The 15,574-nt window shown below is 40.5% G+C and overlaps 1 protein-coding gene across 2 annotated transcripts in view; it reads right to left on the bottom strand.

Annotated features, from left to right (window-relative positions):
* The window catches only part of TOP1 (DNA topoisomerase I), a 129,640-nt gene extending 120,615 nt beyond the window's left edge, over nt 1-9,025 (bottom strand). For both annotated transcript variants that reach the window (XM_007474340.3, XM_007474338.3), the window contains exons 1-2: nt 8,564-9,025; nt 7,951-7,975 (exon numbers count right to left, since the gene is read on the bottom strand). In XM_007474340.3, coding sequence (XP_007474402.1) covers nt 7,951-7,975; nt 8,564-8,596 — 58 coding nt within the window. In that variant the 5' untranslated portion in view covers nt 8,597-9,025. The remainder of the gene's footprint in view (nt 1-7,950; nt 7,976-8,563) is intronic.
* Between the last annotated feature and the right edge of the window lie 6,549 nt (nt 9,026-15,574).

Consider the following 15,574-nt stretch of genomic DNA (forward strand, 5'->3'; position numbering starts at 1 on the left):
AGGTTTTTAAAGGAATTGCTACCAACAGGTTAAGATGCCACTTTTACGATGCATTTAACTAAAACTGCTGGACTTTTCTATCTACTTTCCATCTTGGGAAGGCAGCATAGGAAAAGCATTATATCTCTTTGGAGTCAAAGGACCTAGCTTCAAATTTCACCTTTAATACTACCTGGCTGATCACAGGCAAATCACTCAAGTGACCTGGGCTTTGGTTCCCTCATTCATAAAATTAACAGTTGGACTAGAAGGCCTCTGAGGGCCCTTCCAACTTTAAATCTAAGATCCTTTCTAAAGAATGGTATTATATGTAGTCAGTCATTAATTTAAGTGACAGACCTAGAATAACTTCCACCAAGACCTGAGGCATGAGGAACTAGGTATATGGAAAATCAATGAAAAGGTGATGGGAAAAAACCACTCTAGCTTCTAAACATGCATGATAATGATAGTCCCACAGTTTCTGAGGCAGAAGGCAGCTGAAAAAAGGAGGCCATTCCACGCAGGAGAGAATCTTAACTCTTGTAACTGAATTCTATGTTATTTATTTTTTTAACCTTTACCTTCATAGTATTGGTTCTAAGGCAGAAGAGCAATAAGGACTAGGCAACCGGGGTTAATTGACTTGCCTAGGGTCACATAGCTAGGAAGTATCTGAGGCCACATTGAACCCAGGCCCTCCTGTTTCTAGGCCTGGCTTTCAATCCACTGAGCTACCCATCTGCCCCCTAGTTCTGCTATTTCAAATTCTCCACACTTCACTTTTGCCTTGTCATTCTCCAAAAGTCAAGCAATGCTGGAGAAGAGGAGTAGCTTAAGTCCCTCGTTATATTTAGCTTACTCCAAAAAATTATTCTCAAAAATGCAATGTGTACCCCAAATCAATCTCAAAGTACTTAAGGTGTATCTAGATATGAGCCAAGAATGGCACAGTAGGTCTGGATATGGGAATTATTAGTCAACATTGGAAGTGAGAGAGTAGTGATACTATTTCTTCTGGCATATTACTGCTGAAAACACTAATCCCAGTACACTGAAGGTTGGCTAAAAAGTCTTTGACCTAAGGTGAGCCTACCCAAAGGAAGATGTAACAAAGTTTTGCTGAAGGAAATTTTATAGACCGTGGAATGTTAAGAGCCATAATGGACCTTAGATCATACCCTTCTTTCTAGAGAAGAATCAGAAGTGAACTAACTCAAGGGCACACAGCTAGTTAGTAGCCAAGACAGAACTGAAATCTAGTTTTTATCACTCCAGATCTAGTGACTGCCTCTGACACACTAATCTTCCTCTCCAACCCATGCCAGTGTGCAATGCCTGTCGTTACTCCACCCACCCCCGCCAACTCCCCCTGGTTCCCATTCCCCTTGCATTGTGAAGTGACACCACTCAAGAAGCAGAAAGTTGAACAAGTTGGAGGTGGCATAATTGGTCTGAATCCAAACAAAAAAGAATTACTCTGGAGTGAACTAAGGTTTTGATTTGGTCTAAGACTTAATCTTCCTTAGTGCCTTATCATGTGGGTGTAAAATGCTCAAATAATATTTGTAGCCAAGATGTTTATAATCAATGGCAATAGTAAGATTTCAACTTTCACCATCTCATTAGTGGCTAAGTATAGTTTGGTATATATCTGGCCTCCAATACAGTAAAACTCAAAAAAAAAAATTAAAAATTCTAGTTCTATACTCACTAGCTTCCTAGTTCACAGGGAGCTGATCTTCCAATGACACCATCTGGATAATTTTGGGCTTAAGACAGAAATAAGAATGTCTACATTTTGCAAAAGTACATATCTGGGATCTTAGTCTGCATAGCCCACAGACAAAGATTTCATCAAGGGTGGAAAATACCACCCCATAGTTTTTTTAGATTAGTTCCAAGTCAGAGTACTGAAATAGAGCATTCAAATCTCAAGTAACCCTGATCAATCAAAACACCCTTCAGTGGTTGTATCTGGGTGTTCTTCAAGAATGTTTATGAATTAACTTCCTTTCAACCCCAAAGAAGACAAAACCATTAAGGAAGAAATGATTGGCCTAGTGAAATCCTCACACCACATTTGGGTTTCACGTAGGGAATAAAACTTCTTTTCAACAAAGGAAGGGAATTTTCAAAGTTATAAACTATGATGAAGATTTCAATATAAGGACTAAGTGGCAAAATTATTAATATAAGCATAAAAAGGTTTTAGCCAGATAGGTGATGAACTTTTTATGGCAACAACATGAAATCACAAATATGGAAAGCCAGTCCAGAAACACATTCTTTTGTCTTTAAGAAATTGGAAGGGAAGACTTATACCTCTTCACTTAAAAACTATAAGTATACAAAACATTAATGACATTCCTGAATGCCACAGCCCTTTAGATAATGACATATATTTCACCCTTTGATAGGGTAATTCACCTTGACAATCTTCATCTGATCTATTTACTCAATAAACCTCAGTTACACTCTGACTTTCCCTTCCTTTAGCTTCATTTCCCAGTGTTTAAAACTAGTCTGTTGGAAAGTATCTAAGATCTTGATTCATTTTCTTTTCTGTCTTTCACAAATATACAAATGAAAAGCAGTTCAAAATCAGACATCCTTGCAAAATGAACAATCCCTACTCAGCAGAAGAGTCATGACTATAGTAACATGACAGCTAAATGGTAAGATAACCAAAAGCTTTACCCTGTTAATTAAATTTCCCCTTTCATCTGCCTTGGCCTATCAGACAGAACTCACCTCTCCTCCTTTCATCCTCCCTCAAATACCAAAAGCAGGAAGGATACAATTCTGTCATTTTATTATTTATTTATAACCAATGAAATTTAATTTAAATTTACTTCTTAATTATTCTTCAAATAATCGAACTTTATGATTTCATTAAAGTTCCATATGAGAAAGAGTCCTTCATAAAAATTTAAAAAGTGAGGAAAAACATTCATTTTTCCCTCTTGCATTTGGAGTAATTCCTTTATCTCTATACAGCAGTACTTTTCAAAGCATTGTATGTCTATGATCTTACTTGATCAACAACAACTCTATAAGGAAGATGCATAGGGCCAGGACAAGGATTCAGAGTTTGTTTTTTAAGGTTGCACACCTATAAAGTGGTAAGACAAGGACTAGAACCCAAGTCTCCTAATTCAGGCTCTTTCCTCTACCACAAACTGTTAAACAGAGCCCAAACTATACATATGTGTATATATACAGACAATTATCAAGCTTCTTACAAGTTCAATTAATCTCCTTGAATTTACTGTGTATAATCACATTATAACCTGAAGAATCCAAACAGCAAACACTTTCAAACAATAAGCTGAACCCTTCCTTAAAAAGGCACCTCTGGCACAAAACACATACCTGTTAATAAGTCACAAGGCTACCATAAAGATCATCTAACATAAGCTGTCAGACCATAATTATACTGATTGTAAGGTGATCAGGACATCCAACTCACACTCGCTATGTTTTGCAAAACAAAATTCTACAAGTTAAGAATAATACCCCAAAGAGTAGAGAGGCCTGAGCTTTAGATGACCAGCTTTCAGATAGGCAGATCAAGAGTCTTTGACCCTTGAAGGAGGGAACCAAAAATATGACTCGAAGAAAATAAGTGAATCTTCTGATTCAAGTCTTCACAATCTACTTCAACAGTGAGTGAGGCAGCTATATAAACAGCTGCTTGCCCAGTCTAATCATGATTATTCCAGGAAATAGAATGTCCTATCGCACTTATTTTACTGCCTTTATACTATGTCAGGGAATAGAATACAAGCAAAATTCTGTGGCCTAGGAAATGTTTTCTAAGTTGATTGGTTCAAACAAACTAAAAAGCTATCTGATTTTAGATGCAGCCGAATCCCAGTTATCCAAATGAACCAGTCTCTTCCTGCTACCTTCTTCTGGGGTAGTGTATGGGGAAAGGTCAAACTCAAATGTAGTTTGGATCTAGGAGTTAGAATGAAATTTTCTATTACCTAGGCCCTCTTTCTTTACCCCAGATAATCAAAAGTTGGCTGAACTCAGAAATATACCTCCATAAGCTCAAGAGCAAGTTTACTCATTTTTCCCTTTGGGGAATATGTGGTTCTTTTCATCTGAATTTTCTTCAGGCAGTATGACATAAAGCAGTGGACTAGACTGGAAGCCACTAAGCTTTTCTGATTTTGTTTCCTCATATGGAAAAGGGGGGCTAATAATAGCATCTACCTCAAAGGGGCTATTGTATGGGTCAAAGAAAACAACATACATAAAGTATTTTACATACCTTACAATGATATAGAAAGGTTATTTTTTATTATCATCAAATCCAAGGCAGGTCTAAATTTGTGAGATCTGACAGACTGGGGTTTCAAAAAAGGACCTTTAAAGTCAAGCATGCAGAATCCCAACAACTTCCCAATATCCAAAAGGAGCAGCAGGATTCTTGTTGCAATGAAATGAAATGAAGATAAAACTATTACTATAAAATGAAATGAAGATAAAACTATTACCTGATTCCCAATGATGGTTCTCAAACTTTTTTCTCTAAGGACTTATTTATGTTCTTAAAAATTGAGAACCTGGACCACCCAGGTTTATGTGAATTATATGTATTGATATGCATCATATTTAAAATGAAAATATCTTAATATTATTAGGAAAATGGATAGATTTTATCTGGTGGACCCCCTGCAAAGTTATCAGGGGTCGCTGGAAAACTCTAAGAAGATACAAATGACAGGTTCTACAATTCCTTAATTTAAAAACATAGTAAAGGAATTTAGAAACAAGGGAAAAAATGGATTCCCAGAGCAGAGGGCTGTACCAGACAGCATGTCCCTTCCATTAGCATAGAAATAAAAGTAACTATTAGCATCAAGTACAATTTGTACTTAATTCCTTCCATCTAAATCTAATCCATTAAGCTAACTGGGATCAACAAAACAGGATGTCAAATAATGAACAAAAAGCATTACCTACAATAAATATGGTGTCAAAATATTTTACTTTGCTATATGACAGTGAATCTAAACTTCAGTGATCAGTTGGGAGGTGGGACAGCCTGACAGTTCTAGGTCACCCAAAGCAATGATAGGATCATTAGTGGCCAGGAACTGTTCAGCTTAACATTGCCTTCACAGCATTTTGACAAAATAATACAATGGCCAATCTGTAGTTATTTCCCCAACTCTTAGATAAGAAGTCCTTGCGGGCAGAAGAAAAGGATAAAGAAATGTTCTAATACTTTATGCACCTGACATTTTATTTCACTGAAGAACTCCTTAAAAGAATAGTAATGCTTTTTCCCCAGATAAGATTTTTTTTTTCAGTAAGCAAGAACAGACCAGTGAATAAAATATATGAGTTCCAAACAACAGGAACCACAACAATAAACTTGCAAGTACAAGCAGTTTAATGGAGGATGGAATCTATTTTTTATACCTGATAGGGGTCAGGGGAAAATGGATGTGAACCAAGTCATATGTATAAACTTGCATTGTCTGATATGACAAATAGGGCTAAGTCCACTCCTAATAAAGATCAACTTAAACTAACTTGTCTAATTCAAAGATAGGGATATTAAGACAAAAAAGTTCAAGTAATTGAACTTGGATACTTTCCTTTGAAGAACAAGTGTAGAACTCTCTCAGGTGGTCAGATAATTCCTAATTACTTGGGGAGCATTTGATAATGCCAGAAGAAGACTACTACCACCACATCTTTCCCTTGGACTATTTTCGCCCCCCCCAGTTAAAAACTTGGGTTTTAGGAACTAAAACTAAAAATCCTCTACACTCAAGAAGCAGACACCAGAAAATGTGAGAAAATGTGATGTCACCAAGTCTTCTCCTGACACCTTTTCTCAACCTACTAAATTGTTCATATCATTCTCCATATAGCAACTAAATGTATATGTCCTCATCGTTAACAAAATCTCTTTGCCTTGAGACAGAGCTTAGCCTTTACAATCACAGTAGCAAAGACTATTTACAAACTTGAATTAGAAACTGCTAGGACTACAATCACAAGCATACTTAACACATAACAATTTACCTCAGAAAAAGACTTTATTTCTCATGTGCAGTCTAGGTATAATCCTTAGGGCTACCTAAACATTGGTGGGAGGAGCCTGAAACTATTCAGAAAACCTTGTTCTAAATACTAAATATATGCTTACTCACCCTTAGCTTCTCAGTTCCTAGATTTTTCTCCATACCAGAACCTCAAGGATTCTGGAGGAGAAAAATTGATATTTCCACAAGTCCTGTTCTCATCCAGATTTCTCTATTATAAGTACCAACTTAAAAAAAAAAGACAACTCAAAATTTTACTTTTAGTTATTGTTTTCTGGGAGGCCAAGTCTCTTGTTTCAGTGAGACTCTCTTTAGCCCTTGAGGGTCTGGCTTTAAATGGAGAGTAAAGAAAGTCTTAGTTCTCTTATAATTCTCTCCCAGTAGGGAACAGTCTTCTACTCAATGCCCCATTTCACTGCTGCACAAGACTTTCAAACTAAGCAGGCCAACATGATGGACTGCTTATTACAAGATCCAAAAACTCAGCAGAAGCCTCTTACCACTGAAGTGGCTAAACCCAGGGAAAATTGAGTAGGATTTTGTACTTAGAGAATATATGTAAAGGACCAGGGCTAATCAGTGGAAAGAGACAAAGTCCTATATAGAGCACCCATCTTTCCCCATTTGATTTTGTTTTTCACAAAACTGTGCAAGAATGAACCGATCTTTTTAGGAAGGAAAGATTCCCTCTAACATGGAAATGGTGGGAGGAATAAACTAATGTGTTAACTTTTCAGAAAAGGGTTGGAAGGCAACTAACATAAAGAAATAGCAAAATAGCCCTCTCCTCCTGAAAGTCTATAGTTGCTATGCAGTCCCAAGAAGAAAGAGATGGATAAATAAAACAGGAATAGTCCGGGCCTACTCATGCAAAGGGCTAGGGGAAAAGTATTTCCACATCTGACTTTGGAGAAACAAAATCCTTTCTCTCTGATAATTCCAAAGCCAGGCCTTAGGGAACCTCTCACCATTTTAAGGCTTGACTTTAAAATACCTTTCAAAGCATCCCTTTCTAGGTACCCTAAACCACAAAGACAAGCTCTACCCACTAGAGCTAATTGTTTATAAGTAGTTACGAGAATAAAACTATTTCTAAGCTTGGTTATCAATTTCCAGAGCAAGCAACTCACAAACTTTTTGGAGGGGGGCTACATGATTAGAACACGTTTTTCTTCCCCCTCTTTTGTTTAGAGCTTTTAAAAAAATGATGCTCCACAGATGATGTATTTAGTTTAAGATTCATTATCACTTCTCTATGCAAGGTAAAAAGGCAATGTAGATCTTATAGAAAAGACAAAGCAACAGTTGCAAAACTGACCTTTCATTTTAGAGGGAGGAATGGAAACAAACCAGAATGCAGAAGGAGAATTTTAAAAAATAATGAAAGCTTCTTAAAAAAAAAAGAAAGAAAGAAATCAAACTCTCTCCTTTCTAGTAAGGTCGCTGATTTACAGAGCTTTTCTCTGCAGAAAGCTCCTCCTGGGCAGCTCTAGGAAGGAGCCGAGGGAGGGAGAGAAAGAGACACAGACACAGAAAGAAGAGGAGAGAGAAAAAGAAAATGGCGCAGAGACTAAGTCCTGACTGTCGACAAGGCGACTTTCCAGGGGGGAATCCGGGCCCTGAAAGGCTCCCAGGAGCCGGCTCTGCGGGGATCGGGGGCCTCGGTGACCCCCTCTAGGGCAGCCCGGGGTCTCCGGGGGGCCCAGAGCCCCGCAAAGGGGCGGTCGGGGCGGCTCGATGGGAACAATGGGGCCGGTGAGCGAGGAGCCGGGACTTAGTCTCTGGGACGCCATGTCTGTCCTTTCCCATCCGCAGCCCGGGAGAGCCGGGCGGCGCGGGCGGGCCTCTCCCCACCCCCCGGGGGCAGGGGGCCAGTCTCGGGCCCGGGGCGCACACTCACCATTCACTCGGAAATCCGCATCGATCTGTGGGGAGGGAAAGGAGAGGAAATCAAGCCACCAATAAATAGGACCCACGGGGTCGGGTGGGGGTGGGGGGAAGCAATGAGTGGAGACTCCAGGGAGGGGGGCCGCAGGGGAAGGACCCCCTCCTACCTCATGGGGGGAGAAGGGAGCCGGGCAGGTAGGGGAGGGGGCTCGCCCTTTCAAACTTTAACTTCCCGGCATTTCCAGCCCGCCGCCTCCAGGGCGCCCCCCCTCCTGCTCCTGCCAGCGCGGATCCCCCAAAGCAAGAACCCCTACCCCCCAGCACACACATTCCCTAAACCCCCCCACAGCCCCGGGTGGGGAGGTGGGGACCTGTCATCTCCCCAGGCTGCCAAACGTCAAAGATGGAAGGGGAAGGCAGCGGAGGGAGCGTCCGGGGGAGGCAGGCCCGGCTCTGGGGGAAGGGGGAAGTGGGAAGCCGGCTCTAAGAAGAGCCGGGCCCGGGGGCGCCGGGAAGCCGGGACCTGGGGCAAGGGTGAAGGAGCCCGGGGCTGTAGGGTCCGGGAGCTCGGGGGAGGCAGGGGATAGCCGGGCCCCGGGATCGAGGAGATTCGAGGGCCGGCTTACCTGGGAGTCGTTGTGCAGTTGATCCCCGCTCATGTCGGACGTAGCCGCAGCACCGGCTGGAGTGGGAAGGGGGCGGGGGAGAGGAGGCGCAGACGGCTAGGACCCCGGCCTAGAGTAAGGAGGACAGGCCCCTAGAGCAAAGGCGGCGGCGAGCGACTGAGGCCGAGGAATCAGGGACAGCAGCGGGAATGGCGGCGTCGGCAGCAGCAGCGGCAGCGGCAGCGGCAGACACTGGCGAGGGAATGAAGCTCTGAGGAGTTGTGTAACAGACTAAGTTCGCATTTCTTCCTACTGCGCCTGCGCAGCCGCTTTTAAACAGCACCCGGCGAGAGGGAGGGGGGAGCGAAACAGGAAGGGAGGGGGAACACGATAGGAGGGAGGAAGAAGAAAACCAGCGGCCTTTAGGGAAACTGACTTAGCTCTGGGAGAACCCGCCCTCTCGCTACTCAAATGGCTGGCTCTGATTTGCATCTCAAGCCACGCCCCACGTCGAGACAACCCCAACCACTCCACCCAACCCAACGCGGAGCTTCATTTGCATAAGGAACTCCTCCCTCCCCCGCTCACTCGGCGTCCCGCACTCCTCCTCTTGCTCTCCTCCCCCCCACCTCACCAACCCTGTTCTCGGAACCTGAGCCCGCCGGCAACACAGAGCCAGAAACCGAAAGGGGCTCCTTACGTCGCCTGCAACCCCCGGCTCCGCGCAGTGCGCAGGCGCCTCTGGAGTTGCTGGACGCCGACAACGTGGTTGGGTTTTAAAGACTGGCTGCCCTTTAGCAATCGCAGGCACCAACTGGGGAGCTTTTTTTGAACCTGCCTGAATTTCAAGTGTTAACTTTGCAGATTACTCTTAACACACCCAATACCGAGTCCAAACAGTTTCTCCTGGGGAGTGATACCCTCCTTAGTTAAATATTCTCTGCTGTAAAATAAGAGGTGTGAACCAAGCATCTCTAAGGCCCCATTCCAGGCTTTTAATCCTATAATCCTATCATCCCCAGCACTCACCGCCTGGGCATCCCCATAGAACTGGAAGGAAACTCAGTCCAAATCCTTTATTTTACAGATGAGAAAACTGAAGTTCAGAGGACTTGTCGAAGGTCACATAGCCAGCCACTGGCAGAGCTGGTCCTCAAAACGCAGGTCTCCTGGTCTGTTGCTCTCTGTACTGCCTAGTACTGGGAACGATATCTTAACATCATCAATTTAAGTCTCTTCCGGCTTTCAATTTCTATGATCCCAAGTACTCAATAAATGCATGCTGACTGATTTAAGGCTCTCCTCTAGCAAGAAGAGTGGCAAAGGGATCAAGGTGTTTCCCTGAGGCCTGATGACACTGGCCAATCTACGCAGTTGTTATAGGATTGTCCAACCCTTTGTAAGGACTTAATTGCTTAAAAAAAACACTTTTCAGTGGAAAAGTAGTCGACTATAGATTCAGAATGAGGCATGAATGTATGTATTGTCAGATAGCCTATGTATTTTGTTTAACCTGGCTTCTTGGTTACAAGGGAGTGTTATATGGCGGAGAGGGGTTATTGGGAAATTACAGTATTGTAAAAAAAATCAATAAAACATTTAAGAAAATAAAGTTGCTTTAAAGTTTGCTCTGATACATTCTCTAGTAGAAATATCCTGAGGACTAGGAGACCAGAGAGCAGGGGCCCTGGCCCTCACTAACTCTGTGACCTTGAGTATGTCACTTCTCTGTTTCCTGGTCTGTAAAATGATCACTAATGTCCTTTCTATTCATTTAGTGTATTTATATCTTCAGCACCTACTCTAGTTGCAGGGTTAGTTAGAGTTAGTTAGCATTTAATAAATATTTAAGCATTATTAAGCATATTCAGACCACTAAGGACACAAAGTCAAAATGATCAAAATGATCCTCAAGGATCTAACATTCTTTTGGGGCTGACAATACATGATAAATATTCTTTTTGAATATTTCTTGAATGAATGAATTTGAAGAGTGACCAGTAGGCAAAGACAGATATTAGTCCTAGTAAGTTGACTCACTTGTCTAAAACTCGGTGGATCATAAATTTAAAGATCTCGAAGGTCATTTAAAAATGAAAATCTTATTTTACAGATGAGGAAACAGAGAAATTAAGTGACTTAACCCAACTGGCAAGTAGCAAAGTTAGGATTTCATGAAGTCTTTTTCAAGAGACTATAGACTGCCTTCTACAGACCAAAATATCAAAGACTCAGTTTTCCCCACTAGAGATCTTTTCCTTTGAATGTGATTACCATTCCCCTTATCCTTTTCACACCTGGACTTCACATACTCCTTATTGTAGGTTTAACTAGGTAATTTCTGAGAACTCTTCCAAACTTCAATTTATGATGATATAATGTTTTCCTTGCAACTCATTCATAAGTAAATGAAGTTTCCACTTCCACTTCCACTTGTTTTCAATCTCTTCTTTCAATCCCCATCCTTCTTATTGTGTCTTAGACAACTTAGGCTGTGATTCTTGGACCTGGATCTTTTAAACCCTGACCCTTCTCCTGCTTGGCCAACAAAATCTAAACAAGGGTTCCAGAATTTTTGAGGGTAGTCAAAACAGAAGGGAATCTTAAAATGTTTAGGCATGGTTAATTACCACAATTATCTACACAAGGGGAAAGTAAATCAAAACTTACACAAAGAGTAATTGAACTAGGGAGTGAGGTAAGTAAGAAAGGAGGGGTGGAGGAGAGGAGAGACCTCAAGCAACTGCTATAAGGAGGATCCCCACCCTGAAGGACAAATAGTGGAAAGAGACCAAAATGGAAGAGTGTCACCACAAGCATTTGGCAGCACCATATTTTGCTATCTGTCTTAATCTCTAGGTTTCCTTGCTAACTAGATGTAAAACTCTCCTGGTTCTTCTGAAAAACTTCCCTGCCTTGGGGCATAATTCTGATGGTCATGCCCAAGTTATAAATCTGAATAAGAACAACCTGGTAGTAAGTAGTTATAGTACTGGATAGGAAGTCAGAGGACCTAGGTTCAAATTCTAACTCTCCTTGTGGAATACTTGATTTTTAGAAAATGATTTAACCTCTCCAGATCTCATTTCTTCAGCTGTAAAATAAAGAGATTAGATTGGTGACTTCTAAGATATTTGTCCACTCAGAATCTATGATTGTATAATGTTTTCTTCTCATCTTACCCATTTGATAAGTGGATGGATTTTCCTCCTCATTTTACTTTAACAGAGGAGAGTAAGATCTCAATAGTGTGAGACAGATAGGTGGCTCAGTGGATTGAGAGTCAGGCCAGAGACCAGGAAGTGGATTTAAATCTGACCTCAGACACTTCCTTGCTGTGTGACCCTGAGCAAATCACTTAACTCCAATTGCCTAGCCCTTACTGCTGTTCTGCCTGGGAACCAATACTTAGTATTGTTTTCCTTGGAACCAATATTTAGTATTAAGTCCAAGCCAGAAGGTAAGAATTTCAAAAAAGAAGAAAGTGGCATGATGTGGCAGTCAAAAAAGCTGATGCCATCTTAAGCAGCATTAGGAGAGGCTTAACTTCCAAAAATAAGGAAAATTATTGTCTATGTCAACTCTTCTCTGGTCAGAATAGTCACATCTTTTTGCCATATTGTGTGCTGTTCTGGGCACTACAGTTTAAGAAGGATAATTATAAAAATTAACAATAGCTACCATCTATAGGCACCTACTATGTGCCAGGTGTTAAGTTCTTTTCAAATATTATCTCTTTGATCTTCATAACACCCATAGGAGGTAGGCACTATTATTATTCCCATTTTGCAGTTGAAGAAACAGAGGCAAGCAGGGTAAATGACATTGAACTAGAGTTCATCCACAAGAAGATGCAAGGATTTGAGTCCAGACCACAGGAGAATGTACTGAAGAAAACAGGAGTAGTTAGTCTGGACAAGAGAAGAAGGGGTCATACCATCTTAGGATATTCAAAGAACTGACATAGAAAAGAGAGATTAAAAATTATTTTGTCTGGTTTCAGATGGCAAAATGAGGAGCAATGGGGATGAATTTACAAAATTCTATATTTAAGCTTGATGTCAGGAAATGTTTTCCAAAAATAAAGAGTATAAATAGAATTTACTGTCTCATGGTAGTTACCATCTTATTAGGGATTTTAAATTTAAAATTTTAAAGCACTGGCTTATAGGTCTATTGGAGTAAGGATTCTTTTTCATTATGGGCTGGAATAAGTGGCCATTGAAGTACTCTCTATGATGTTATTCCTCTCTACAAACTCTATGGTTTCTCAGAACTGAACTGTCATCTGTCTTCTGAAGCATGCATGACACCTTAACTCTTCTTCACTTTAGCTTGTGATGTGTCTTCTGCCTGGAAATCTCCATCTCTTTCCCTTCCACCTCTCCCATTAACCAATAAACCAATATATCATTCTATTTCTTTTACATCATGGGTAAACTGGAGAAAATTTTCTACTACTTAACTTCTCACTGTCTTCTAAACCCTCTGTAATCTGACTTCCAACAAACTGAAATTGTCCTTTCCAAAGTTATTCAGATTTAATGGCTTTTTCTCAATTCTCATCTTTCTTTTTCTCTCTGTGGCATTTGACACTCTTAATTACCTTCTTTTTCACCTGGATACACTCTTGACTCCCTGGATTTTCATAATACTGTTCTCTTATGCTTCTCTTCTTACATATGACTTTTCCTTCATAGCAGCTTTTGCTGATTTTTCATTCAGGTCACACTCACTAATTATGGTGCCCCCCCAAGGCCCTCTCTCTCTCTTCCCACTATATGATCTCACTCGTTGATCTCATCAGCTGCCATGGGCTCAATTATCATCTCTAGGTGGATGACTACCAGGTCTATAAATCCAGCCCTAGTATCTCTTCTGAGCTCTAGTCTTGCCTTTTGGACCTCTCAAATTGGATGACCAGTAGGCATTTCAAATTTGACACATCAAAACAGACTTGTTATCTTTTCACTGACATTTTATTGAGTCTTCTGGGAGTGTTCTCCTCCCATTGCCATAGATTGCTAATGAAATAACAACTGAAGAGATCATAGGATTTAGAACTGAAGACCCTAGAGATCATGTAGTCCAAACTGTTCATTTTAGCAGTGAGTTTCCAAGGAACCTAACTGATTTGCCTGAGGTCATACAAATAGTAAGTTAACAAAGTAGAGACTCAAGCCTACAGTCTTGAACTAGACTCCAAATCTTGTGCTTCTTCCACTAACTGGACTGTTGCCTTTGGACACTCAGCAGTGTCTGTCTCCCTTTTCTTAGAAAATCAGTTTCTGTGTGAAAAAGGAACAGGATCAATACATGAACCAGTTTATCTTTAGATACCCTGGTGGGCTATCAAAATGTAATGTAAAAACCAAAATATAGCATCACTTTTGTGGCGACAAAAACTTGGAAGCAAAGAGGATGTCCATTGATAAGGGAATGGCTGAACAAACAAAGGGTGGTTCATGAATACAACAGAATACAACCATACTGTAATAATGATGAATATGGTAAATAGAGAAGCATGGGAAAATCTACCTGAACTGATATAGAGAGAAGATAAACCAAGAAAACAATATATACAATAGCCATAATATAAATGGAAAGAGTACACACACATACACATATGAATGTTTTGAAGTTATAGAGAATAAGTATATTTTGAAAAAAGAGATATGAAAAGCAGTTTTTACCCCTACTTGCCCTTCCAGAGGTGGGAGATACATAAATGTTCCACACTGTACATACTTTCAAACTTTTAAATCAGTTATGCTGATTTTCTCCTCTTCTTTTTCTTTTTCCATCTTGAAATAGTATTTAACAATTTTAACTTAAAAATAGCATTTAGGAATACTACTTGTTATATGATAAAGCTCTCTGGGAAGGGTAGGGATGAGATACTAGAAGAAACTGTGGTAAAGTAAAGAAACAAAAATCATTAACAAAGCATTTTTTAATGTAATGTTAAGTAGGGCCATAAATGTTTAAATGACCCCCAGATTCATTTTTATTTTCCTCTGATTACTATCAAAATAACTACTTTGGTTGTTTTTTTTTAATAAATGGCAAGAATCTATTTTAATTGGATTATTTTCTACATATGTATTTTCTCATTTCAGTGAATATTTCACAAACCTGAAGAAGGGGCACAATGAAAACATTTGAATAAGCATTGGCAAATACTCAACCCTAATGTGGAAAAGCCAAATCTGAAAGTAGGCTGAGCCTTACTATAGTGGTCCTTGTCCATGACAATATTGACCCCAGGGGGGCCCTGAAGAGTGAAATGAATGAATAAATGAATGAATGAACAAACAGATGAGAAAGCATTTCCTAGTTTACCATGTACTAGATTCAGGGGATACAAATCCAAAAGTAAAGACAAGCATACAAGAATACAAATCCAAAAGCAAAGACCTCATAGAGCTTACATTCTTCTTCTTCTTTTTTTTTAATCCTTACCTTTTATCTTAGAATAAATACAAGTATCTGTTCCAAGGCAGAAGAGTGTTAAGGACTAAGCGAATGGGGTTAAGCGACTTGCCCAGGGTCACACAGCTAGGAAGTGTCAGAAGTTAGATTTGGTCCTGGACTGTCTCTCTATCCTTTGAACCACCTAGCTGCCCCAAGCTTACATTCAAATAAGGGGAGAAAACACATATAGGGGTGCAGTGACCAGAGATAGGAATTTTGACCCAGAAAGTCACAGGGATGGTGAGTAGGGCCATAGAAAAATAGATTGGCATACCTCTTCCAGGAATAATGGCAGATTTGATTTGATTAGAGTTCTGGAACTAGAGAGGAAAGAAAGAGGGGAAGATTGTATTTATTAAGTGTGACCTAGTAGCCAGTTGCAGTAAGTGACCAGGTAAGGCAGTTGCCCAAAAGGATCTGTAGATTTAGCGCATAGTCTCAGGAGACAAGACTGTTGGTGAGGCTAGTGAGAAGATGATCCAGGAATAGGGAAATACTCCATAGATAGGGTGTCTTGTCTATGTACCTTTGCTCACGTTGTTTGATATCTCTGGTCTA

Source organism: Monodelphis domestica, chromosome 1 (assembly GCF_027887165.1).
Source record: "Monodelphis domestica isolate mMonDom1 chromosome 1, mMonDom1.pri, whole genome shotgun sequence".
Classification (NCBI taxonomy): domain Eukaryota; kingdom Metazoa; phylum Chordata; class Mammalia; order Didelphimorphia; family Didelphidae; genus Monodelphis; species Monodelphis domestica.